The 26,612-nt window shown below is 39.3% G+C and overlaps 3 protein-coding genes and 2 non-coding genes across 8 annotated transcripts; 3 read left to right on the top strand and 2 right to left on the bottom strand.

The window, feature by feature from the left end:
- Window positions 1-1,101: 1,101 nt before the first annotated feature.
- On the bottom strand, window positions 1,102-11,303 carry si:dkey-219c10.4 (high affinity cGMP-specific 3',5'-cyclic phosphodiesterase 9A). Of its 2 annotated transcripts, XM_051958932.1 has the most exons (14): window positions 11,081-11,303; window positions 8,905-9,066; window positions 8,770-8,821; window positions 8,035-8,137; window positions 7,013-7,155; window positions 6,852-6,911; window positions 5,605-5,782; window positions 4,903-5,025; window positions 4,230-4,322; window positions 4,004-4,071; window positions 3,803-3,905; window positions 3,174-3,278; window positions 2,842-2,988; window positions 1,102-2,736 (listed from the first exon to the last, which is right to left on the bottom strand). In XM_051958932.1, exons 1-14 carry the CDS (start codon window positions 11,166-11,168, stop codon window positions 2,551-2,553), a joined length of 1,611 nt encoding a protein of 536 aa, XP_051814892.1. In that variant the 5' UTR covers window positions 11,169-11,303; the 3' UTR covers window positions 1,102-2,550. The 2 variants fall into 2 exon arrangements, with proteins under 2 accessions (XP_051814892.1, XP_051814893.1); XM_051958933.1 differs by lacking the exon at window positions 11,081-11,303 and having other exon boundaries at window positions 8,910-9,029.
- A 1,902-nt stretch (window positions 11,304-13,205) lies between these two features.
- nifk (nucleolar protein interacting with the FHA domain of MKI67) lies at window positions 13,206-17,085 on the top strand. The gene is made up of 6 exons (XM_022219654.2): window positions 13,206-13,439; window positions 14,770-14,898; window positions 15,339-15,447; window positions 15,732-15,943; window positions 16,185-16,247; window positions 16,485-17,085. The coding sequence occupies exons 1-6, from the start codon at window positions 13,317-13,319 to the stop codon at window positions 16,692-16,694; spliced, it is 846 nt and encodes a 281-aa protein (XP_022075346.2). The 5' UTR covers window positions 13,206-13,316; the 3' UTR covers window positions 16,695-17,085.
- LOC127537317 (small nucleolar RNA ACA64) lies at window positions 15,054-15,185 on the top strand. The gene has a single exon (XR_007946910.1). It is a non-coding gene; the product is annotated as a small nucleolar RNA ACA64 (small nucleolar RNA).
- LOC127537319 (small nucleolar RNA ACA64) lies at window positions 16,284-16,414 on the top strand. Its single transcript, XR_007946912.1, has one exon. It is a non-coding gene; the product is annotated as a small nucleolar RNA ACA64 (small nucleolar RNA).
- A 1,778-nt stretch (window positions 17,086-18,863) lies between the features above and the next one.
- Window positions 18,864-25,989, bottom strand: si:zfos-1056e6.1 (uncharacterized protein LOC107988029 homolog). 3 transcript variants are annotated; one of them, XM_022219655.2, is made up of 10 exons: window positions 25,839-25,989; window positions 25,579-25,638; window positions 22,608-22,675; window positions 21,839-21,886; window positions 21,630-21,694; window positions 21,508-21,545; window positions 20,633-20,712; window positions 19,976-20,038; window positions 19,776-19,826; window positions 18,864-19,464 (listed from the first exon to the last, which is right to left on the bottom strand). In XM_022219655.2, exons 1-10 carry the CDS (start codon window positions 25,912-25,914, stop codon window positions 19,411-19,413), a joined length of 603 nt encoding a protein of 200 aa, XP_022075347.1. In that variant the 5' UTR covers window positions 25,915-25,989; the 3' UTR covers window positions 18,864-19,410. The 3 variants fall into 3 exon arrangements, with proteins under 3 accessions (XP_022075347.1, XP_022075348.1, XP_022075349.1); XM_022219656.2 differs by having other exon boundaries at window positions 25,609-25,638; window positions 25,839-25,988; XM_022219657.2 differs by lacking the exon at window positions 25,579-25,638 and having other exon boundaries at window positions 25,839-25,985.
- Window positions 25,990-26,612: the final 623 nt, after the last annotated feature.

Genomic DNA, 26,612 nt, shown 5'->3' with positions numbered 1-26,612 from the left:
TGTTTTTCTGATGAATATTGCATTGTGCTTTACTTTCTTCCCCAGAAAAGTGCATCCAAATGCTGCTACATTTCCTTTGACCCTGGCTTATTTTATGCTTTTTTTTTCATTGCTAATATCTCTTCCCCCCGATGAAGCGGTAAATGTGACTCTGCTGCAGTCTCCAGTCAGTTGGACCTGGGCGCCGCTCACACTCCTCTAAGTTAGCTACATTTAGCTACATTCATGTGAATGGAGGGTACTGTGGACAACTCAAACTCGGAGATGTCATTAGTCATTCATGTGAAGGCTGCATGGGGAACATGAGTCTGAGTTGTCTTGGGGTGACATGTGAAGAAAGAGTGGGCAGTTTGCACATACGTATGGCTCACAACTGCGAACCGGTTCTCATTGTTCACTTAAAAGCATTGCTTAAAAGACTGACTCGTTCGCGAACATCACATCCTGACAAACTACACCCAGAACCTGAATGAGAGCAGAGATTATTAGAGACATTTACACAGACAGATTTCTGCCTTATAAAGGCTGGGAAATAGGTCATGGAGACACTGGGCTGCTCCAAAATATATAAACATATTGAAATCCTGTCAACCAATCACTGGCTGTCCACATCATTGTCTCTCACTTAAACACACACACACACACACTTCAAACTGCAGCTGTTGCAGCAGCTCCCACTCCACATGCAGGGTTAAGGAGTTTGCACACTGTCTGCTCTTCTCTTCTTTCAGTCACATGGGTTTCCTCTGATGATGAGGGCTTAAGGCCTAAGAATAGAATGAATCTTTATTTGGCTTTATGAAGAATTGAGCTGTAGGAGCATCCACTGGAACAGCGCTGTTACCAGACATAGAGTTGTCAAAGTTGGTTGGTTCTCCCTTTTATAAGAGACGGTAAACCACTCAGCTGCAGGACAACGTTTTGGGCCATTAGCAGCTAAAAAGTATGACAAGAAAAAGTACTTGTCAGACAGAAAATATATCCCTCTGACCGCAGTATTAATGTGGAATTAAATACTGATGGATTTAAGGTTTCGGCTGCCGATTAATGTTGTTGAAGCTGTCTTTTAAATATAGGTAATAAAGGCCGATCACAAACAGGTTTGTTGGTTTGATTGATTAGTATTTATTTATAAAGCCTTTGATACAGTACATGGAACATATGTAAAATCAAATATTCTTCAGAAAGTTCTTCCCAACTCTGCTGGAGAAATTCTACATGGACCCTAGGTGTGCTGATGAGGGTTAAGCTGTACTTGAAGCTGTTGTCCTGTGAGCCACCTATCATCAAGCTGTTGACTCTCAGAAACTTGTCTTCTGATTCTGTTGTGGCTTTGGGTCTTCCAAACCTCTTCCTGTCCGAGTGTCCCCAGTTTCTGAGTGCCTTTGGATGATGAAGAAAGCTGTACTCGCTGACACCGTGACTTCACAATTTCTCTGTAGTAAAGACCTACATTTTTAAGTGTTATACCATCTGCAGTACAATACCAATACTGTTCAAATAATGGTCTCAGGGGTATGGTGCCAGGGTGCTGTGACTGACTCTGAACCTTTGCAAAACTGTCTGTTCTATGTGAATGAAAGACACAATGGCCATGTTAATCCTCTATTGGTTTTGCAATCCCAGACCTGCTTTCAGAGTCCACTATGACAGGACCTACTGTATGGTGACACCTATAGTCCAGTCATGCATGCTACACCTTTTAATATCTACAGACTACACTTATTTTAGTTGTAGTTATTTCTGCAATATACACTGAATGAAAACAAACACAAATCAAGAACAAACTGAAGACAACTTAGAGTTGTTGGATTTAACGTCTGAAGGGTCCTCAGGGCAAACGTGTGCTTACCACCACTATACATGCGAGTTTCATGATTTAACCAGGCACCCAGAAACCGACAGTACATTTCTAGTTGTTCAAATGAATAATTAACTGACAGAAATAAATTTATGAACTCATTCTGTTGCAAACGTCACAAGCAAATGTTCTAAAAATCCACTAATTGAAGCTTCTTAAATGTTTGGTAGTGTATCAAGTTTGATTATACTAGACTGAACACATTCATTGTTTGTTTGTTTTTGTTGTTGTTTATTTGGTCATACAAAAAGGGATAATCTGAATGTTATGTATGATAGACATTTTTTCTGTAAATAAAGTTACTTAACACACACAAAAACGAATGAGGTTCATCAAACCATCTATAAACTGTATGTTTAAGAAGTCTGACACATTCCTCTTTAATTGAGCAATTTTCCAACAAACTTGCAATTGATCAGTTGATTCTACTTCACATCATAACTTCAAGACCCTATAATATTACCGACCCAACAATTCTCTCAGACCAAGGTCTTTGGAAATGACAGAAAAAAAATGTCTTAGAACAAGAAGAAACCTCCGGTAGAGCCAGGCTCAGGGACGACGGCCAGTAAATAAAGAGTTAAAGATCAAATTTAGACATCTCAAGTACATTTATATCACATGCAATTTATACAAATGTTCAGATTACTCAAAAAGGCGATGTTGAGTTCATCAGTGTCCATTATAGTTCACTGTATGTCCGGTTTTGAGGCCTCTGGTCCAGCTTCTGTCTGGCTGTCCTGTCTGCCAACAGCTGCCTCCTTGCTCTTGGCTGCATTCTCACTCTGAGCCCAGTTCTTTTTCTCCCTCTCCAGTGCTTTTTCCATTTCAGTGTAGTAGTCCAGGGCCTTCCGCACTGGGTCGATAATGTGGTGCTGCAGAATTAACAAAGGATGAATAAAACTCGGCCCTAACTGATCAAGCTGAATACAAAACAGTAAATATGTACAGAATTTCCTCCATAGTAGTGATTTTATTACCTCCAGACAGGGGAAGAGGTTGGCCAGCTCAATGAAGAGGGGCAGGAGGACAAATCTGATGAAGCCAGTTTGAGATGAAGGCTTAGTTACTTTGTCCCGATCCATGAAGGGGGTGACTGGAAGACCCTCGAGCTTCTCCACATCACTCTGACAACAGAAGGACAACACAACTAGAACTGAAAACAAATAACGTTCTTGAGTTCCGCACCCATTTAACTGTTGCTGTGGCTTACTGTGTAAAGAAGGTCAGATCGTGTGAGGAGCAATAGAACACATCGATCAGTAGTGTTGCCACAATATGAAATGTCTTTATGGTGTGCTGGAGTCAGTACCTGGTTGTAGAACTCTTGCAAAAGACAGTCCAGCCAGGGTTCAGCCACCTCCATGGGCCGCGCCTCATTGGATATGTCGCTCACTTTGATCAGGATCATCATTAGCTGCATAAACAAGGGGGGGGGGCCAACAGATGCTGATGCACATTTACTTAGATAAGGTTTTGTTTCCCTGTAATGGAGTTTTTCTGCAGTGTGGTATGACTACTTTTAGTAAAAGAGTTAACTCAATCGCAGACACTGTTCATTAGACAAAATATCTTTGTTAGCATCATATTATTTCTGCTCGATATCATTTATGCGGAGCTTTGCAATGTGTGTTTTGTTTGTCAAAGAGTCACATGGTTATTTACAAGGCTGAATAATTTCACCATTCAACAAAAGACAACTTTTAAACCGAATAATTAAATAAAATAAATTCTCTGCGTCTTGTACTGTAGCGTTTGGTCAACATCGCTCTGAAGAACAAAGTGAGAAAAAATAATTGTTTCCCTTGGCAACAATGTCCCTGCTTCATACTCCTTTGCAATGCAATGGATTGCAAAAAAAATAAAAATCTGAGACAGTAATACTCACCAAGCATGATTTTATTAACTCATCTGTCTGTTGTACACCTGCATTCATCTTACCACATCTCTGTGATCCTTGTTGGTGAAGTCAAAAGCAGGCAGGATGAGCTTGAACTTGTTGAGAATCTCATTGTGTCTCGTCATGTCAGTGGCCAGAATGCATCTGCAATTCCAGCAATATAGAAAACAACTGCTGTTGTGATTACATGATTTAATGTAATGAAAAAAAATGAAAAGAAGTAATTAGGAAGATGATCTCACTTGATGATTCCCTCCCTTATCCGTTTGTATTGATCCATGGACAGATTTCTGAAGATGTTGCTCTCTGTCTAAAACACAAAAAACCTGTCTGATAATACTGGCTGCCTAATAGCTGACAGGCTCCATATTATGGCAACAGATTGGTTCATACCTTCAGATTATTATGTATGCTTTATAGCAGGTTTGACAGAAAGTTTAAAGCAAACAGCAGGGTTTTCACTCTTACCCTTTCAAGTATCTCAAAAGCTACAGCACAGTGGTGGTTCTCCAGTGGAGAGATGTCATTGTAGCGAAGAGCAAGTTCAGTTCGAGCATTTATCTGAAAGATGGTCAGAAATTAGTTCTAAATTATAATACACGTAATTAAAATTGTATATTTATATAACTTGAAAATTAGGCTAAACAAGAACAAATAAAACATTATTACAAAATGAGACTGGACTGCAAACAGGTCAAATACAATAGACACTGTCAGATTTTTAACGTAAATGTGTATAAACAATTATCAGTATATATTGGCTAATTTTCCATGAAAACATACAAATATTCTAAAAACATGTTTGAAGCTGTTCAGGAACACCGTCTCCATTGCATAGTGTGTCCACTAGAGGACACTGATAGCTGTAAACCTGTAAGATGTCCCCTTAGAATGTATCTTATGAAGAAACACTTAATAAGTCAATGTATAGCATATTTGAATACTTCACTCATGTTCTCATGGAGCCCAATATCCACAGTCCTCATCCAAAGTAAAAATGTATTGTGAAGTTCAGCTGAGAGCAACATGAAGCTTCAGCAGTCTGAAGGTGACAAATCAAGCAGGTATCTTCCAACGGGGTATTCTAGTTAGTACCAGAGCCCTCACTGTCTGCTGAAGCACAAACAGGAGCGTCAGATACCTGATAGACATTGTTGTAGCCTGTGTGGTCGAGGTCGTGGCAGACTGCAGAGGTCAGCATGATCAGCAGGTCGACACTGTCCATCTTGCTCTTCAGGTCAGTCAGCCAGATCAAACCATACATCTGTTCACAAATGAGAAAAACTCAAACAATGAAGCACACATGATCTGACCTGAAGAGGATTTGTTGTACAGAATTTTGTAGAAGAAATGAATGTATGTGATTATAGGTATGTTTTGTGCATTTGGGAGCAATATAGCAACCTACAGATATGCTCCCTTCCAAAAGTTTTTTTTTTTTTTCAGAAACTCTCTTTAAGGCTTTCTAAGGTTGAAGGAAGCTGAAGTAAGATTTAGGACAGGTTAATTTAACAATCATAACAGGTATCCACTTTCATATGGTTACATTTCCATTTGATACATTTTTACTGATTGTAGGTGCTTCAAAAAATGTCAGCTTTATGCATCAGATTGGTATGGTAAATGTTACAGTCAAGAACTCATCCATGAAGTGTTTTCCTTGATGAATGATAAATGCCTGACCTGCAGACGTGTCTGCCCTGAGGGTTAGATGTCCTTCACCAATTAGCCACCAAGGTGATGGCATAATTGCTCAATTTCATGATTGCAGATAAAACTGATCTCTTTGTGATTTGTCCTGATCAGACTTCACACGAACACATGCACATACACACATACTCACCATCTGGGTAACACAGAAGCAGTGCTTGAAGTTGTGGAAAGGGATGTTGTTGTATCTTCGGTAGACTTCAAACAGGAACTGTTGCAGTACCTCAGGCTCAATGTTAAAGGTCGCGATGAAATCTAAATCTGTGTACATGACCTGCAGGAGCACCATGATTTCTGCATCTTCCCACTGCCTGCACACACACATACACAAAATGCACCACACCATGGAAGGATCCTTTGAAGGATAAGAGAACAACGTGTGGCCTTCTCCATTAATGACATATAAGCAGGTGCACGGGTACACAGAAGAATCCACCAACAAGGGTAATGAAACAATGTTAAAGCCTCTCAGTGGTCATTGAATAACCCCCTGTAAACATCTTTAGGAGTCAAAATTACATGTTTTCTACCTCAAAACAGTTTAAATGTCAATCTCTATCATTGCTTCCTCTAGAATGTGCACAACTACAAAGTCTCCACTTCTGTATCTATGCACCTGTCCCATCAACTACAGCTCAAGCACAGCTCAACTACAACTTAGTAAACACTGTAAAACTGCTCTCCACTCCACAATGGTAAGTTCTAATTTTGGAATAATTCAGCCATACACAGATTCTGAAGAAGGATAATGATAGAGAAAATTCTACCCTGCACATTGACAGGATTGATTCTTTAGGTTTGTATTTTGGACTATGTCTTCGGAAGGAATAGTTGGGAAACAGAGTTACACACTAATTGTTTTTGTCATTTCCCTGGAATGTGTTGACAGTAACATGAATGTAAAATGATGCTAGACATATCCTTGACACGACCCCGCTGCCCAGATTGTGTTCATGAGATGTGAGAAGCTTCAGTTCTGGCTCTGTAGCCTGCACATATCCCCATACCCATCCACCTCCATCACTTTGGGTTTCCTTTAAAAGCTTTGGAACAAATGAAGTGATAATTATCCTGAGTGAATACAATCTTCCTAATGAAGCTCATTTCAAACATGGTCTGTTGATCAAGCCTTTTATGAAAACCCTCTTTCAATTTGCAAGCACTCTGAGGGCCTTTTCATATTGAGATGAGTGTGTTGATCAGAAGAAAAGGCTGAGGGCTCCTACCCTCTTCAGAAACGCATCAGAAGTGTTTGTTGGGCACGAATGTCATTAACTAGCATTTGCCTCACTGTCTGTACATTAAGGAAACAGGTGCACTATGGCGACGGACACTGATTCTCCAGCTGATATTAAAACTGCTTTTCAGATCAAAACTTACCAGTTATCAAAGGTTGGGGTCTTTAAGTACTGCCTCACTCCCTCTGATACCTCCAGAGAGCTGACAATATAAGCAACAACAATAGCAAAATATTCAGATATTTAATATATTAAGGCTGAATAGTTATGATGACTGTCGGTGACTTTTGCATGTGAACTTGCCTCATTTGCAGGAACTTTTCCCGTACATGTTCACACTCCTCCCTGGTTTTACGCAGGGCTCTTTTGTGGTAGAACGGGGAAGGCTTGTGAGTTCCCTCTGAAAGATCTTTAAACAACCCCAGCCAGCTTAGATGCTCCACACTCTAAAAGCAATGTGAATAAATTGAATTAGCTTGAAGATTAGAGAAACACATGAAGCCACTCACTAAAAAATCTGCACCAGTAGCAAATGCAATTTTTTTTGGCAGATTTTTACAGTAAATAAAGAGATTCCACACCCATGCTCTCAATGGCTTGACTGTGGGCTTTGTGCTAAATGCTAACATCAGCACACTGTGATGGACATAGCAATTGCCATGTGAAGCTTCATAGATTACAGTGGAACCATGTTAACATTTGCGAAGCAGCAATGAACACATTTCATGGCAGTTAGTTCAAAAGATGCTGGGATGTTCCAGTAAAAACTAAAAATGTTAATCTGATGTTGGCACCAAGGAATCACCAGTAGGATTCACCTATGAATCATGGGGTGTGTAGTTTCTGGCAATCCATCTAGCACATGTCAGATATTTAACAGAATAATCAAATTGCTGAACGAGCTGGTGATGCACAAAGAAAAAGTCTCACATTGCCAGATGTGACTCTGCTGTGTGGGAGAATGATCTGGCTACTGCTCATTACTATTTTGTTATAGGGGGAAAAAATCTTGATGTCTTTGTATGTCTTTAAACCAATCATAGTTGTTTTGAGCAGTCCTAAGACTGGGATGCACTGATGGTGCATCTGCAAAATAGTGATGGGATGGAATGGTTTTGGTTAAGTATGCTAAAACCCAATTTATGTAAGTGTTCTGTGGTCATGCCATCCCACTTTTTACGAAACAGTCACCTTTTCTGGCTCTGATCAGTAGTGTTTTTTCTCATGTTTTTTTTTTTTTTTTTTAAATAGGAGAACTATGCCATTCAAGTGCTTGATTCCAGATTTCCTGAGCAGGGACTTCCTTAAGTACTTTGCTGATGTACCTCTAGTTTTTCCCTGAATGAATCCACTTGTTTCTTCATCTCATACACAACTGCAGGAGTCTCACCAGCCTCGAATAGGATTTTCTTCTCCAGGCTCTGCAATCTGAGTTCACACATTGTCAGAGGAGTGTTCGTTCATCTGCTGCTCATCAAGAAATGTGCTCTCTCACATCCTTGCTCTGTTTCTGTCCTTCTTGTTCAACATATACACGACCATTCAGAGGTTTGGGGTCACTTAGAAATGTCCTTATTTTTGAAAAAAAAGCATTTTTTTTCAATGAAGATAACATTAAATAAATCAGAGATACAGTCTAGACATTGTTAGTGTGGTAAATGACTATACTAGCTGGAAACAGCGTTTTTTTTTTTAATGAATATCTACATAGAGGTACAGAGGAACATTTCCAGCAACCATCACTCCTGTGTTTTAATGGTACATTGTGTTAGCTAATCATGTTGAAAATCATGTTGTGTTGAAAGGCTAACTGATGATTACAAAATCCTTGTGCAATTACCGGTAGGTTAGCACATGAATAAAAGTGTGAGTTTTCATGGAAAACATGAAATTGTATGTGACCCCAAACATTTGAACGGTAGCGTATGTTACTGCTCCATAATCATATATCACACTTTACAGTACACTAATTATAGCATGACAAAATCAGTTTGCAATTTTTTTTGTTCCAGAAACATCTTGAAGATTTTTTTCTCTCTCTTATTTCCCACCCTCTCTACCTTTTTTCCATGGATGAGAGATCAAATCCTAGTGCACCAGCAAGCTCTGCACCTATAATCACAAAAAAAGGAGAGAGCATGTCAGCTGGTTTTATATGAACCCAAGTGATTCCCATGGTGCTAAATTAAAGATACCTAACGGGTCACTGTTGCAGTCGGTGGCCACCACCTCCAGCTTATAGCAGGAGTTGGGGCTGTTGGGCTCCAGACTCGGAGAGATGTTGATAATGTTGCCTTTGGGGTTGTACAGTTTCAGAATGTCATGGGGTCCTGCCTCTGCTGCAGAACGGAACAGATCTGGAAGGATGGCCGCAAAGTTTGTTTCACAGGTTTTGCAGAACAAACCTTACAAACTGAGGAAAGTAAAACTGGGAGCAAGAGACTTAGTATTTTCTATACAAATAGGTGCTTAGGTAACACACCTTTACAAGGTACTCTTTTTAAAGGGTTTGTAAGTTGTAACTATTAGTTGATAACTGACTGATTAAAGATGTAAAGGTCTGTTTTAAAATGATTGCGATCAAACATTAGGATAACTTTTGAGTTTCCCCTTATTAATATCCTTACTTTTAAGTAATTTTTCACAACTTGGCAACCAGTGGTTAAAAGTAACATTTAGTACAGTTATTTAAGTATGTATACCGGTGAGTTCACTCTCAGGATAGCTGCGAATTGAGTAGGATTAAATTCAATCTTTATTGCCCGAGTATTTTACACATACAAGAACACACAACAATTCTGAGGGTTTGAAACAATTTCCTTGTCATTTCTACAATAACTGTGTCAAAGAGTGTGACTTCAGGTTCCAGGTAGTTGCAAGGGTCAAGTTGAACAAACCAAACTATTAATTGCCTAAAAATAAATACACGAGCAGATTAAGCCATATGGAAAACTAGAAAAGCACTCAGAGAGCACAGTACTCCACCAAAGCTGTTCATTCCCCCATATGACATGATCAGAAATGCATCACTTTTTTCAGAAATGAAGCATTTGTTTATTAGCTATTGATGATAAGAAATCCTGGGAACATAGAATGTGGCCATTTAATATAGATGTAGCCACAAACAAAATGACCTTGCGCTGAGCACAGGCGTGTGCTTTGAGTAATGTTCCAAACAGACAGACAGACAAATGTACACTGATCATCACATAACTCCGCAGCGTTCCTTGGCTTACACAAAATATTTCAAAATGAGTTCTGCCTCAAACCTACATGAGTAAAGTGCTGCCTCACATCACTGCATTAATATTAATAATCGAATGAGATAGTGTGTAGCATGTAAAAGGACTATTTTACTGCACTGAATATTTTTACCTTTACTACTTTAAGTATGTTTTTTCCAAATATACTTTGACTAATTTTACTTAAGTAACATCTGCATCAGAATCTTACCAGTAATGGAAAATTGCCACTGCTTGATTCTGTTAGTTTCACTCAAGTAAAGGGCCTGGATACATCTTTCACCACTGTTAGCAACCCCAAATGCGTCTTGTAACACTGTAAATGTCATACCTTAATATATCACTTATTAGCATTAATGAAGCAATCAGTTACTTATGCTATACAAGACCTTTACAAAATGTAATTCATCAGAGAGTTGTGCTACTCATAGGTCAGAAGAAGCCTTATATTAACAACATTGAAAAGTGTGTACTCACTGACACTGGTAATGTACTGCACACTGGTTACCCCTCACACAGATGTAAGGCTACAAAACTTGGTTGAAATTTATAAGATCTCCAATGCTTCAACTAGAAACAAGTCGCAAAAAATCATGAAGCCAGGGCTGGACAAAGCCTCCAACTGATGTGACAAGTGGGGCTGTCAGTGGCAGCTGTGTTGCTGTCTGTAACTCTGACTCCTGTATTCGTTGATCTGCTTGTGTAATGACTGGTATATATGTTGCGTTCATGCATTTATCAAGTTTACTTTCTCATTTAGGAAACAAAAACACTATTGAAATATCATCTATCAGCAACCTGCACTCTGTTAAGGCAACACAAATGAATGTACTCAATGTACTCTAGGAAGGATATCTACTGTATACTCACAGATCATATATTCACATTATACTCTTAGTCTTTTAGTAAGTGTGAAGACATCACAAACATACGCAGGAGAAATTTGGCAAATGAGAATTATGATCAAAACAAGGTCACATTAAAAAAGCAGATAATACTTCTACTCCAACACAATGATTGCACGTGTGAATGTGGGTGTGGAAATAGAAATCACCTACTACGCATAGTTTAAAATACATTTATTAAATAAAGGAGAACATTAAATAGGACGATAATATTCAGCTCCTACCCTTGACATCCTGGGCCGGGCAGTCGACAGGGAACTCAGCCTGTTCTGGTCTCCCATTCACTGTGAAGTAGATTATTTTTGTTGCCATGTCATGAATTTGGAACCACGAAGGTTTCTGTGTGCACTGCTGATCAGTATTTGATGTTTGTCTCCCCTCATTGTTATACTGATAAACGCTGCCTCCCACTTGGTTCTGAGCTCTCCACCTCCTCTTCTGCTCCTCCTTCTCTTTCCATCCTTTGTACTGTAACATTTTTCCAAACACCAGGAGGCATGATCAGTTTTTTTTTTTAGATTGTTTGAGTTTATTATTTTATTAATTTGTTTCATTTGCAGATTTTTATGTGGACACTGCTTTCAAGCACATGAAAAATACATTTGAACATAATTACAATATTATTATTTAATAATTCTGACAGTATCTCATAATTGCCGAATATACACTACTAGTCAAAAGTTTGAACACACCTTCTCATTAAATGTTTTTTCTTTATTTTCATGACTATTTACACAGCAGATTCCCACTGAAGGCATCAAAACTATGAATGAACACATATGAATGAACACATTGTCTGAATTTGCATATGTAGTAAACAAAAAATGTGACATAAGTCAAAACATGTTTTATATTTTAGATTCTTCACAATAGCCACCCTTTGATTACTGCTTTGCACACTCTTGGCATTCTCTGGATGAGCTTCATGAGGTAGTCACCTGAAATGGTTTCGCTACACAGATGTGCCTTGTCAAGGTTAAGTTGTAGAATTTCTTGGCTTCTTAATGGGGTTGGGACCATCAGTTGTGTTGTGCAGAAATCAGGTTGGTACACAGTTGACAGCCCTATTTGACCAGTTTAAATCCATATTATGGCAAGAATCAATCAGCTAAGTAAAGAAAAATGACAGTCTATGATTACTTTAAGAATCCCTTCAGGTCAATCAGTCCAGAAAATTGCAAAAAAAATTTGAAAGTATCCCCAAGTTTGTGAGTTTGAAATAAACTTTCTGAATCTGAATCTGAATCAAGCGCAGTCACAAAAACCATCAAGCACTATGACAAAAGTGGCTCACATGAGGACTGTCAAAGGAAAGGAAAACCAAGAGTCACCTCTGCTACAGAAGATAAATTCGTCCAAGTCACCAGCCTCAGAAATAGCAAATTAACAGCACCTCATATTAGAGCCCAGATAAATGCCACACAGAGTTCTAGTAGCAGACACATCTCTACATCAACTGTTCAGAGGAGACTGCGCCAATCAGGCCTTTATGGTAAAATAGCTGCTAAGAAACCACTGCTAAGGAAAAACAACAAGCAGAAGAGATTTTTTGGGCTAACAAACACAATGAATGGACATTAAACCAGTGGAAATCTGTGCTTTGGTCTGGTGAGTCCAAGTCTGAGACCTTTGGTTCCACCCAATATGTCTTTGTGCGACGCAGAAAAGGTGAATGTTTGGTCTCTTACATGCATGGTTCCCACCATGAAGCATGGAGGAGGTGGTGTGATGGTGTGGGGGTGCTTTGCTGGTGACACTGTTGTAGATTTATTCAAAACTGAAGGAACATTGAACCAGCATGCTATCTCAGCATTCTGCAGAGACATGACATCCCATCCGATTTTTGTTTAGTAGTTAGGGTGATTTGACCAAGAAGGAGAGCGATGGAGTGCGACGTGCTATTTGGTGTTGTAAAACTATTTCCAAACATTCTTTTCTCCTTGTTATTTTAGATTTGGTCACGTAAATTTGCACAACTTCAGGTTTTAGTATTTTGTACATGGATTATTTGAAATTTGATGGGTGGAACATAAAATGTCCTCCAATTCTGTAATGACCCATGAGTTTGTAAATAAAAACACAATGCTTGTTGGGTTTTTAACACATCACTGCTTTTCTAAACTTTACTCATTTGTAAACCCTAAAAATTGTGGTTTGGTATTAAATATAGATTGAATTAATTGTAAATGAATTATTTACCCATTTTGATCAGACTGTGTATTTTTTTAACCTATTATTTTAACTTCAAATGTGATATCATTAAACTATGCGTCATGACACTGGACCCTCCAGGCCTGCAGGCGGCGTTGTGAGACTCTCACCACCGCAGTCAGTTCTTCCCTCCGCGGCTCTTTTGCTGTCACCACATGGGCAACCGGACGGAGAGGATCAACGTGGTTTGGAGACAGTTGCTTCACAGGCTTGCTTTAATTCCCCAGTTTATGTCAGTAATTAGTAGATATGACTGAAAATAAAGCAGAGTCGGCCTTTAAGCCGGCTAAAGAGCTTCTGGCGCTGAACCCCGCTCAAGAATCAGAGTTTAAGAAGAAGGTGCAGGAGGCGAAGAAGACAAAGTCGAACAAGGTGGGAGAAGTTGTGGCCCTGAAAGAAACGTGTGAAGTTATTACACGAGTAATGCTTTTTTTTATGTGTTTGTTTACTCCTGCATTAAAGGGATGCTATTTTTCGGGCCGCTGCTTGAATTTGTGACCTGTTCAGTAAATTAGTTATATCCACTGTGAATGTTTAAACCACGTAATTTAATGGTGACTGCACGCTGTGACCTGATAATTTTTTTTCATTTAGTGCGTACGTTATTGTAAGGTTTCATTAAAATGGTGGCTGTAGTTTTATCATTAGTTACATTAGATGGGACCCCTCTCAATAGCTACCTCAATAGAAACTATTATTAGTCTAACTCAAAGGTAATGCTATCAGCGCTTTGTCTTGTTGTCGGCTTACAAGAAGCTCTCACATTTGGTTATGTATCAAAATCCGTCATTTTGTTGTAAAACTACATTGTATCTGTGTTTTGCAGTGACATAACAGCATTTCTGCTCAGAGAATACCTGACTATAAAAACTTGCACTCAAATATACCAAAAATATTCACCAAGTAAACACTAAGAGGACAATACTGAAATAATATGTATGTCAACACGTGTATTGTCACAATCTCTCAATAGGCAATTATTTTAGAATAGGACTGAGAAAATCTCATGCTGTGCTGGTGAGACAGAAGTACTACCGGTATGACATTTACAGCTGAACACATTCAAAAGGAAGTAGTTTTTCCAGTAACATTTGCGACAGAATGCAGGGCTCCAGACTGGCATTTTAATTTTAATGCACAAGCATATAAACTAGGTGAAAGTTTCTTTACATCATCTTTAGTACTGAATATTAACTATAAGTTTTACCTTTTGTCAGTTCCCATACATATAAGTCATGTCTTAACACAATACATGGGTGATCAAGAAAAGGAAAACAAGGTAGAGATAATTGGATTGTACATTTAATCTGTTCTTTCACATAAGCACAAGTAACCTAAAGCTTGTAAGATTCGACTCTTCTTTGGCCTAATTATAAGCACCAGTGAAGTGAATTGTCATCTCTGACCCCTCACTGGTTTGGGTTGAAATGGTGCAGGGATGACAGCTGCTCCCAGCCATGCTGTGGTCAAAGCACAGGACAGCTTTCATCATACTTAAATGTTTCCTGAAGGCTGAGAATTTTCTTGTGGTATCAGGTGGCACAGTGTGACCGCTTTGCATGCAGAGACTGATGCTGTTCAGAGGGGAAGAGTTTTCAGTTTGTTTTTTTTCTGAGGCTGCAATTGACCAATGTTCATAAATGCCTCACATGCTTTGCAAGCTACTGTCATAGACATTTACATGTTTTGATTTTTTTCACAGGGGAGTCGTTTGACCCCAGGAGTAGTTTACGTCGGCCACCTGCCAAAGGGGCTGTTTGAGCCTCAGCTCAAATCTTACTTTGGACAGTTTGGGAAGGTCCTGAGGCTGAGGCTATCCAGGAGCAAGAAGGTAACCCTGCACAAACGTATTGACACATCAGACGGTGAAAGTCTAATCTGCATTGTTTTGACAAGAAGAGTTAAGCTTTAGATTGGCTTAATTTGCAATATTAGATGAGTGAAAATGATGCTTCTGATGGTCCACTCTTTAACTGGACCTCTGGCTTAGACTGAAAATGGTCTCAGATGTAACGGTGGTCTGAGGTCAGATAACTGAGCCTAAAGTAATCAGGCGCATTAAAGCTTATCACCTGCTCTGCCTGTTAGCACAGTGATAAAACCCATGTGCCAACAAACACACGAAGAAAAACGGAAATATTTCATTAGAATCTACAGCCCATAAAAGGATAACAGATTAAAATCTAGGCTGGTTGGTATGAGCGGTAGAGAACAGATCACGTGATATTTTCCTCATTTTTATCTATTGTTGTCTGTTTATTTGACTTGCAGACCGGGGGAAGTAAAGGCTATGCTTTTGTAGAGTTTGACTGCGATGAAGTAGCCAAGATTGTTGCAGAGACTATGAATCATTACCTCATGGGGGAGAGACTCATCAAATGTGAGTATTGTTCACCTTTAAGTCTGCTAATCACCAGTAGGATTTCTGTTCACCAAGACAGAAGGACAGACATATCCCCTGACACATGTCTACGTCAAAGCAGATTAGAAAGTTTACCTGATCATCCTGTCAATCAGTTGTATTAACTGATTTAGGGTCTGTTTACAGAAATTGCTAGGGCGTATGCATTATTTTATACTTTTTTATTAAGGCGTGTTTGTTCAGCTTAATTTGTATGAATGATTTTTATAACAAGCTCATTGTTGCCTCTTCCCTTTTCCCAGGTCACGTGATTCCACCTGAGAAGGTGCACGAGAAGCTGTTTGTTGGCAGCCAAAGGCAATTTAAAAAACCCTCATACCCCGCTGTAACTCGCTACAATAAGAAGCACACCCCAGAGCAGGTTGCCAAGATGACCGACAAGCTGCTGCGCAAAGAATCGAAGCTCCGCAAGAGGCTTGCAGCACACGGTATCGACTACGACTTCCCGGGATTTGTAAGTGTTTTGAAATTAAGAGTTAGCATTTCTATACAAATTATATGCAGTACATTCTTATTAAATATTGTCTGACATTGCTATTTGGAAAATTAAGGGTAAGAATAAGCAGAATTATTCTGGAAAATTCAAATGAGCCGTGATAATTGACGTGCTCTTTGAGGTCACACAATGGATTTCAGAGATGTGTCACATAGTAGAGCTACTAGTCCTGCTTAACTTTAGTGCTCTTGCTTTCCAGGCTGCCCAGGTACCTCAGAAGAAGAAGTCCTCTGATGCCATGAATGCATCTGCTTGTAGCGAGGTAAGGCCAGCACACGTTATTATGTTCAGCTTTGGCACACACTGAAAATGGCCGCAGGTGTATCAGTGGTCTGTGGTCAGATAACTGTGCCTACAGTGGTGTGGTACATTAAGCTTATTGCGTGTGTCTCGTGGTGGCGGCGTGATAAAACCCATGTACCAACATCCTCTCTGGGGAAAGTCCAAATCAGTAATCCCTCTATGCCAGGACCACTGATGATCTCCTCTTTAACTTCAGGACGCCACTCCGGTCTGCACGCCTTCTCTTCTGGAGAGGAGGAAGTCCATGGTGGTTGACGATGATGCAGATGACGAGATTGTCGTGAAGATGCCGCCTGTAGAAAAAGATGAAGAGGGCGCTGCAGAGGAAGAGGAGGAGAGTGACAGTGAGGATGAGGAAGAATCAGAGAGCGAGGAACCCTCTGAAGAGGAAGCAGAGGAACAGTGACAGTCTTGAGTGATGTATTGTGGACTTTGGTTGTCAGAGCAGAGGTACATCGAGATCATGAACTGTGTCCAAAAGCAAACTGTCTTTCTGTACGTAAAAATCCCATTACGGTGAAGAAGGAGGCTCGTGTAAGGTTTCACTGTAATGATGGGTATTATTGTTGGTACCGTGGATGGTGATGATGGTAGAATCATCTCAGTGAAGCCAACTGATGACCAGCAGTTGTGCCTGGATGTCTTAGAGAAAGGCAGTTTTCCATTTTAATCTTACGCTTCTTTTGCCATATATGGCTGTACATGTTGAAATGAACATTCAGCAATGTTGTGTATTGTTTTGTAAATATTCTATGTAATCTGTGGTCTTTACAAATAAAAGAATTATTAAATCGTTATTTCATTACACACCGTGAAAATTATGAAAGAATAAGCAAGTAAATGACTCACTCCTCGCCCTGTTAACAAAATACGCCCTTTTCACCTCACATTAGGCCATATCACAGTAGGAAAAGTGTGTGTGTGTGTGTGTGTGTGTGTATATATATATATATATATATATTACACACTCATTCTAAGCTGCATGTAGCATGCTGACACTGTCATGATGGGCTCTTTGTGATGGCAGGTCTGCACAGTCAGTCACTGGCATCTGTCACAGTGTGTTGTGTAATATATTTACACACTGGTGTAAATTTTGCAAGAAGTTACACTATGCAGAGGAATGAAGATTCAGCAATGTCTTAAATCCATCTTTACTGCTCACTAAACATTCAGATGTACACTACCAGTCAAACATTGGACACACCTTCTCATTTAATGTTTTTTCTTTACTTTCATGATTATAGTGTAGATTCTCACTGAAGGCATCAAAACTATGAACACATGGAATTTCTAAACAAAAAAGTGTGAAATAAAACATGTTCCATATTTCAGATTCTTTAAAATAGCTGCCCTTTGATTACTGCTTTGCAGATTCTTGGCATTCACTCAGTGAGCTTCATTAGGTAGTCACCTGAAATAGTTTTCACTTCACAGGTGTTCCTTGTCAAGGTTAATTTGTGGAATTTCTTGCTTTCTTCATGGGGTTGAGACCATCAGTTGTGTTGTGCAGAAGTCAGGTTGGTACACAGTTGACAGCCCTGTTTGACAACTGTTAGAATCCATATTATGGCAAGAACCAAACAGCTAAGTAAAGACAAACGACAGTCCATCATTACTTTAAGAAGGGAAGGTCAGTCAGTCCGGAAAATTGTAGAAACTTTGAATGTATCCCCAAGTGCAGTCACAAAAACCATCATGCACTACGAGGAAACTGGCTCACACGAGGACCGCCTCAGGAAAGAAAGACCAAGAGTCACCTCTGCTGCTGCAGGTAAGTTCATCGAGTTGCCAGTCTCAGAAATGGCAAATTAACAGCACCTCAGATTAGAGCCCAGATAAATGCCACACAGAGTTCTAGTAGCAGACACATCTCTACATCAACTGTTCAGAGCAGACTGTGCTGATCAGGCCTTTATGGTCAAATAGCTGCTAAGAAACCACTACTAAAGAAAAGCAACAAGCAGAAGAGATTTGTTTGGGCCAAGAAAGACAAGGAATGGAAATTAGACCAGTGGAAATCTGTGCTTTGGTCTGATGAGTTCAAATTCAAGATCTTTGGTTCCACCCACCGATATAGAAAAGGTGAATGTTTGGTCTCTACATGCATGGTTTTCACTGTGAAGCATGGAGGAGGAGGTGTGATGGTGTGGGGGTGCTTTGCTGGTGACACTGTTGTAGATTTATGAAAAATTGACATTGAACCAGCATGGCTACCACAGCATCCTACAGTGACATTTCATCCCATCCGGTTTGTGCATAGTTGAACCATCATTTAATGGTTTTAAAGAAAAACCATTAAGTGAGGTGTGTCCAAACTGTTGACTGGTAGTAAACATTCATGAACACTATGTCTACATCCTGTGTTATTCTGGGTACTCCTACATAATACTATAAAAAGTTCTGTTTTGTAACATATATATACTGTTATCATTTGTGTTTCCACATACTGGCATTCATAAAAACAATCATATCTTTGCATTGATTCAGCTGAACAATCTGACAACTGAAACAGTCACCAAACTGTCACAACTGTCCATCAATTATTCATTCAGTAGTAATTCACAACACCATATTCACCAAACAGCTGTATTTAATTAAGAACAAAATCTGCCAATTAGAATGTACATGAATAATTGTGGTCATGGCATTTCTGGGTAAAATAAGAACAATAATAACAAAAACATACAGTAGAGTTAAGTTTCACCATTAGCATCTTTAACACATCTTACTGTTTTATTTATGCCGTCTCCAGCCAGAAGACACCTGTTGATGAAAAAATGCTTCACTAAAAATCAAAATGTGGTATAAGAATAAAATATTTGGTGCTTAATTATGTGCTGCAACTAAATTATACAGAGGTGACAGGGATTTTTTCACTACATTTTCAGTCGAGCTGTACAGAAAAGCACAGTACTGTAATTATTCTATCAGCAATACCCTGAAGGTTAGAGAAGGTGAGCATGTGATTTGAATGTATAAAGAAGATATTCTGTCCAGATTCCCACCAGACTGACCACTGCATGTGATTGAAATCTCCACATGAATGACAGATGTGGGTGAACACGCTGTAGACAAGGCTTGACGTCGGGCCGCGATCCGTCTGCTGGAAACGTGGACGTTCACCACAGAGGGGCTCTGGTCAGCACGCCTTTCCAGCTGTGAGAATCTGCCACCTGCAGGACAGATCACAGAACAAACATACTATAACTGCAGTATGACACTAAAAATGCAGAGACGTAGAAGCTACATGAACATATTAATTGTTGTGGATGACTGCTTCACTATAAATTCTGAGAAATGCCATTATGCAGGGACTATTCATGAGAGCAAAGTACCGTCTGGAGGAGATCAGATTAACTTGAGTTTCTAGGCAGCTGTTTGGTGGGAAAGTATGCTGGTTGGTCAAGGACATAATAAATGTCTCAAACCTAGACCGCCCTGTGAGGACAAGTTGAATGATAATTTTGTTTGATCATGGTCTCACCTGCATTCTTTTATGGAGAAACTTCAACTTTTGGCTGAGACATTCAATCTCCTGAGACAAAACAGAAAGGTTTTGGTCAAGTGGATGACTAGTAATGTGAACAGCAGGTCTAATGGCATTTACTGTGAGGTTGATACACTCAGAAGCACGGCTGTGATGTGTTTATGACCGTGTTCCCTGCTGGAGGACAGTTCAAACACCTGAGTGAGCTTTTCATTGTGCCTGAGTTTGATTTGAGGTAGAAGGTCGTTCAGTCGCTGAATCTGCAGTACAAAAAAATGGACAAAATGAAAATGTCTTGAGGCTCCGCTTATTCCGAGCAACTTTTACATTTTCTGATTACTACAGTGCCCAAAAATGGGTTCATCCCCCCTTGAATGTTTTCCCTTCTTACTGCTTTTCAAGACTGAATCATGGTCACCGTAATTTGTCTTTCTAGATCACAATTTATGACAGAAGACTCTTTCATGTCAAAGCAAAAACAGATTTCAACAAAGAAATGTAAGTTCATTGAAAATATCAAGTATAATATATGTGATTCTATAAGCATTCCCCCCTTTCAAGACAGTATTTAGTAGACACACCCATGATCACATTTACAGCATTGAGCCTTTGTGGATAGGTCTCATTCAGCTTTGTCCACAGCTGGACAATGCAATTTTATGTCATTCTTCTTTGCAAAGCAGCTCAAGCTCTTTTAAGCTGTACAGGGGTTGTAAATAAACTCATTTTTCAAGGGCAGTAATACTTTTCATAACTATTGAAAATGCATAATTTTAGTAATTTAGTAAAACATACTACACCATTACCACACATAGTTTTTGTTGTGTTATCACTGCTTTGTTCCTGTGTCTTACCCTCCTGTCAATAGTCTGCAGTCTGGTCTTCATGCTCTTGTTGATCACAATCATGGGAATGGTTCTGGGCCTGGGTTGCACTGCCGTAAAATCACAACCAACAGACGTGAAAAACTGACTTTTTCTGCAGCAGCTACTATGCATGTGCAGCTTTGATACAAAGGAGAAAACGGGACACAGTAGAAGTAACAACAAAACCACATGATCATATTCAGTTTTAGAAAAGGGCAGGGCCGTAGCTTCATTGTATTTTCATCCATGTTGGGTTGCACATGAGGCCAGGATTGTCATAATCTAAAGTGATTTGCCCAGAAAAATAAAATCTTAAAATATATAACCATCTTATCTAAATGGCCCATTTCCGAACTTCGAGTTCCCCTATTTAGCACTGATTAGCAGCCTTCAAACATTTACTACGAGGTTCATAACAAACTCAAATGTAGCTGCATAGAGACTAATAATGTTCAGTACATTTGTAACATCTCTTATGGAGATTTACCTTAAATCACTGTAATTTTATTTGACTAAATCATCTTGTTTTAAGCAGTAATTGATCAGACTCTGGAATCAAACCTAAACTCTGCACAATCAACATGTTGGAAAATACACTACCAGTCAAAAGTTTGGACACACCTTCTCATTCAGTGTTTTTATTTATTTTTTAACATTTATTTCAGTAAGAGCTAAACTAACTGTTGAAGATTTATATCCATCAGATACTGTGCAGGCTTGATTTTCCTCATCTAAATTCTGTCATGAAAGGGAATAATTTCCTATTACTACTCCATTGGCAGTGTTGTGATACATAAAAGCTCAAATAACAGACGGACCCCTGGCCACATGTTGAAGAAAGAACAAGGCGAGGACGCTCTTACCATGCTGAAAAATCTTGGCTACCTCAAGCACGTAAGGTCTGTGGGAAGAAATACACAATTGCTTAGAGACCGATCAGTATGCTGTGAATAGATATCGACACAAACATCACCAGATCACATACACGTGCTTGCTGTTAGCAGGGATGGAGCTGTTCAGGGGGATGAGACAGCCACGGTGGTTCCTTATCTGCACACAGACCAAAGTGATCCAGCTTACTGTGTGTTTTCACAACTGTCATAGACTTTAAGTTGTTTATCAGGATATTCTGGAGACACAAACATTCAGAGACATGAATGCATCTTACACATGAGGCCAAATGTGTCATTGTACCTTGAATACAACATTGGAAGCGTTCAGCCCAAAGGTATTGGTGAGAATCTGAAAAGACATATACAAACACAAGTCTCTTTAAATAAACGAACAGAACACACTCACTGTAAATAGCTTATTTAAGGTGAACATCAAAGCATACAACAAAACAAAATCTTCAGAAAATATGGTCTGTAGAGATTAATACAAATAACAAGTAAAGCAAATGCAACCAACCAAATAGTGCAGTATGTTGACTGAGAGCACTCTGTACTGTCAGTTAGACTTGGAGAGCCAAATGTAAAATTCTGGAAGAGTTTAAGGTGAATCCCAGCAGGGACGGAGCCAAGGGGAGTTCACTGCAACCTCAGGCTGAAATCTGGCCAGACATGACCGACAGTGGAGAGGGGTACACACATACCTAAAGAACTGGACTTACTTCTTAATCTGAATAGAATTTAAATCAAACAAACATAACTAGAAACAGCTGTTCCAGATCTTAATTGTTTAAATCAATTGAGGGTTACATTTAAAAACAAAAAAGTCGTGTGTGTTTGTGTGTGCGTTCATGCACATGTATGTACATGTTGTTCTTCTACATGGCAGTCTGGTCTATGTAAGGAAATGATAAAAATCAGCGACCAAAAAAAATGACCATTTATTGAAAAAATACAGTTATCAGTTTCTGGGAGAGCAGTGTAAGTGATGGTCTCAGTTTGGTTGGACTCTGCCAATGATTTTCATGGATGGATAGATGGATGGATGGATGGATAAACAGAGCATTGCATACCTGTATGATCGTTGTGGTATCAGTGGCTGAAGGAAAGGACACTTCTCGAAGAGCCACCACTCTTTCATCTGCAACAAATAGAACAGGAGAGTCTCCTACTTTCTAATGTGTCCCTCTCCAACAAGTTTTTAAGTTGCAACAAATGGCTTTATTTATGGATAATCCATCATTTAGCAATGATTTATAAGTCAGTTATGCCATTGAAGATGAATAACTACTACATTGCTATGCAGTGTAAAACCTCTGTAGCTGGATGTTTGGTTTGTCCTTCAGCTCATCCGCTCATCAGACAGGACAGTTCAGTGGACACACCTCTGGTCTTGTGGAAAAGTGTTGCAGGAATTCTAGACAACCTCCCCCACCACACTGCTTGGCCTTCAGAGTGCACAGTGATGTGTTTGCACTAGCAGGTTGTCTTCACATTTATTTTACTGATTAAGAAAGGCTTTTGACCTGGTTCAATCTGTTTTCATACTTTTGCCCTCTGGGTTTTGATTACTGCACTTACGTGCAGCTTCTGAAATATCTCTTCAGTAGATTACATTTTATCAAGATGGGTAATATTCAGTCCTCTTTACTCCCCATTACAAAGGGAGTTCCCCATGGTGCTGTCCTTGGACCAGCTTCATTCACTATTTACATACGTGGACAAAATTGTTGGTACCCCTCAGTTAAAGAAGGAAAAACCCACAATTCTCACTGAAATCACTTGAAACTCACAAAAGTAACAATAAATAAAAATTTATTGAAAATTAAATAATCAAAAACAGCCATTACTTTTGAATTGCTGATTAACATAATTATTTAAAAAACTAAATGAAAACTAATGAAACAGGCCTGGACAAAAATGATGGTACCTCTATAAAAGATTGAAAACTATTTGACCAGAGTGACATGATTAACTCAGGTGTGTCATTTAATTGACATCACAGGTGTTTCCAAACTCATAATCAGTCAGTCTGCCTATTTAAAGGGAGACAAGTAGTCACCCTGCTGTTTGGTGAAAAGGTGTGTACCACACAGAACATGGACAACAGAAAGCGAAGGAGAGAATTGTCCCAGGACATCGGAAAAAAAATTATAGACAAACATCTTAAAGGTAAAGGCTATAAGACCATCTCTAAACAGCTTGAAGTTCCTGTGACAACAGTGGCTCATATTATTCAGAAGTTCAAGACCCACGGGACAGTAGCCAACCTCCCTGGACGTGGCCGCAAGAGGAAAATTGATGACAAATTGAAGAGACGGATCGTTGGAATTGTATCCAAAGAGCCCAGAGCAACCTCCAAAGAAATTAAAGGTGAACTCCAAGGCCAAGGTACATCAGTGTCAGATCGCACCATTCGTCGTTGTTTGAGCCAAAGTGGACTTCATGGGAGACGACCAAGGAGGACACCACTGCTGAAAAAAACTCATAAAAAAGCGAGACTGGAATTTGCAAAAATGCATGCTGACAAGCCACAAAGCTTCTGGGAGAATGTCCTTTGGACAGATGAGACCAAACTGGAGCTTTTTGGTAAGGCACATCAACTCTATGTTCATAGACTCAAAAACCAAGCATACGAAGAAAAGAACACTGTCCCTACGGTGAAACATGGAGGAGGCTCAGTAATGTTTTGGGGCTGCTTTGCTGCATCTGGCACAGGGTGTCTTGAAAGTGTGCAAGGTACGATGAAATCTGAAGACTATCAAGGCATTCTGGAGAGAAATGTGCTGCCTAGTGTCAGAAAGCTTGGTCTCAGTCGCAGGTCATGGGTCTTCCAACAGGACAACGATCCAAAACACACAGCCAAAAACACCCAAGAATGGCTGAGAGAAAAGCGTTGGACTATTCTAAAGTGGCCTTCTATGAGCCCAGATCTGAATCCCATTGAACATATGTGGAAGGAGCTGAAACATGCCATTTGGAGAAGACACCCATCAAACCTGAGACAACTGGAGCTGTTTGCTCATGAGGAGTGGGCCAAAATACCTGTTGACAGCTGCAGAACGCTCATTGACAAATACAGAAATCGTTTAATTGCAGTGATTGCCTCAAAAGGTTGTGCAACAAAATATTAAGTTATGGGTACCATCATTTTTGTCCAGCCCTATTTCATTAGTTAGTTTTTTTAAAATAATTATGTTAATCAACAATTCAAAAGTGATGGCTGATTTTGATTATTTAATTTTCAATAAATTTTTATTTATTGTTACTTTTGTGAGTTTCAAGTGATTTCAGTGAGAATTGTGGGTTTTTCCTTCTTTAACTGAGGGGTACCAACAATTTTGTCCACGTGTGTAAATACACTGTGTCATCTTTATGAAGATAACAAGACCCTTTATTGATAATTGATGCAGATTCTATCGAAGTCACACACCACTTATATCATTTAGTCTCCTTCAAAAACGACCCTATAATTAGAAACTGCTCTGCAGTTGTGCAAAGACGGAATAATAGTTGTTTTCAAATGCTGGGAATATTGAAGATGTTAGTCTTAAAATTGTATGTTTATTAAAAATGATAATAGAGAAAGTATACCATTATACATATCTAGGTTTTTAGCTTGTAAAACTGTCATGAAAGCTAAGATAAAAAATTGGGCTGACTTTAAAGGAAGAAATCATGCTTTTCAGGATAGTTGAAGCAGTTTTCCGATTTTCTTTGGACTGTTGGGATGTTTTTTAAGGATTAAATTGAAGGATTAGGCATGCTAATACAGTACAAAAGCCCTCAAATGCACATGTATGGACTCACTGATTGTGGCTTGTTCAGTGAGGTAGAAGCAGTAGATATGTCAGATAATAGAAAGATGATATAATATTAGGCACAAATTGTAATACAAAGCAGATGCCTTCAGGCCTGCCTGGATCTGTTAATATTGGTTACAGTCAAATGTCTGACACTTACATCTTCAGATTTGTAAGATCATGGTAAAAGCCTTCAGTCCCTCATTAACATGTGCATGCTGTGTGAGCTGCTGACACTCACAGTCACAGTCAGCTGCTGCTGTCCTCTCACCTGATGTGGACATGATCCCTGATCCCTTCACTGGATCAAGTCAAAGAAAAACCCCATGTGTGAATATCAGTTGCTTGTTATATTTTCACCAAAACATTATGTGAAGCAACATGACAGCATCATGTCCATGTAACGGGTTATAGACTGGTTGCCATGCACACCGACGCACAGATCAGTAACAGAAACTACCATACACTGAGAAGACGAAAAACTTAGAAAAACTTACTAACCGTTTCTGTCGAACCGCCTCAGTGCGATCCAGACTTTTGGGAGATGAGGAGCTTTATCCGGAGTGATGGTCGACATCTGAACCTGCAGTCAGCACGGAGCTTCACCCTCTACGTCCGCTGTCACACTTTCACAATAAGACAAGCGGCGCGACAACGTACATGTAGGAGGCGTCAAAGCTCAGAGACGGAAATCACGCGCAGCACATCCACATCAGCAGGAGCGTAATATATGTTGTTTCTTTTTCCACATAAATCTGTGATCAGACGTGTGTTCTAACATATGAGAGTCACGTTGTTGTTGTCAGACTTTTACTTTAACACTCAGACTGCTGATTTATATCAGTTCAGTTATTAATGATGCAAACACAAGACTACCTCTTTGCAGCAACGTCAATTAGCTCTGCAGTTACATTGTTATGGCCGTTGATAGACAGCTAAGGTGACTATAAAAATCTCAACTACTTACTCATACAAGGAATGTTTTTTTTCCACTTCAGTTTTATATTGATTGTGATTGATTAATTATATTTTTCTACTCCACTTTTATATTGATTATTTTTACTTCACTTTCATATTGATTGATTAAACTTGCAATCGTGCTCATAATAAGAGTTGTAGTGATCTGCTGAGAAATGAGAGATGATTTAAGCATTGATTCAGTGAAGCAAAGGATCAATACCATGGAGAGATTAGCCAGATGAGACTACTCAGGTAAGTTTTGCAAAGCATAAGTGCATCACACATTTTCACCCAGTCAGCACACCATATTCTCTC

The sequence above is a fragment of the Acanthochromis polyacanthus genome, chromosome 14 (assembly GCF_021347895.1).
Source record: "Acanthochromis polyacanthus isolate Apoly-LR-REF ecotype Palm Island chromosome 14, KAUST_Apoly_ChrSc, whole genome shotgun sequence".
Classification (NCBI taxonomy): domain Eukaryota; kingdom Metazoa; phylum Chordata; class Actinopteri; family Pomacentridae; genus Acanthochromis; species Acanthochromis polyacanthus.
This window is presented reverse-complemented; position numbering and strand designations above follow the sequence as displayed.

Excerpts from the sequence above, each read along its gene's own strand:
- si:dkey-219c10.4 (XM_051958932.1), bottom strand. The coding sequence starts at position 11,168 with ATGGCAACAAAAATAATCTACTTCACAGTGAATGGGAGACCAGAACAG. Across the intron at positions 5,026-5,604 it reads GCTTCTGTGTTACCCAGATG|ATGTATGGTTTGATCTGGCT; the intron begins GTGAGTATGTGT and ends ATTTGTGAACAG. Across the intron at positions 3,279-3,802 it reads ACAAGGATCACAGAGATGTG|CTAATGATGATCCTGATCAA; the intron begins GTAAGATGAATG and ends TTGTTTATGCAG.
- si:zfos-1056e6.1 (XM_022219655.2), bottom strand. The coding sequence starts at position 25,914 with ATGTCGACCATCACTCCGGATAAAGCTCCTCATCTCCCAAAAGTCTGG. Across the intron at positions 21,887-22,607 it reads ATACCACAACGATCATACAG|ATTCTCACCAATACCTTTGG; the intron begins GTATGCAATGCT and ends ATGTCTTTTCAG. Across the intron at positions 20,039-20,632 it reads TGCAGACTATTGACAGGAGG|ATTCAGCGACTGAACGACCT; the intron begins GTAAGACACAGG and ends TTTGTACTGCAG.
- nifk (XM_022219654.2), top strand. The coding sequence starts at position 13,317 with ATGACTGAAAATAAAGCAGAGTCGGCCTTTAAGCCGGCTAAAGAGCTT. Across the intron at positions 13,440-14,769 it reads AGAAGACAAAGTCGAACAAG|GGGAGTCGTTTGACCCCAGG; the intron begins GTGGGAGAAGTT and ends TTTTTTTCACAG. Across the intron at positions 14,899-15,338 it reads GGCTATCCAGGAGCAAGAAG|ACCGGGGGAAGTAAAGGCTA; the intron begins GTAACCCTGCAC and ends TTTGACTTGCAG.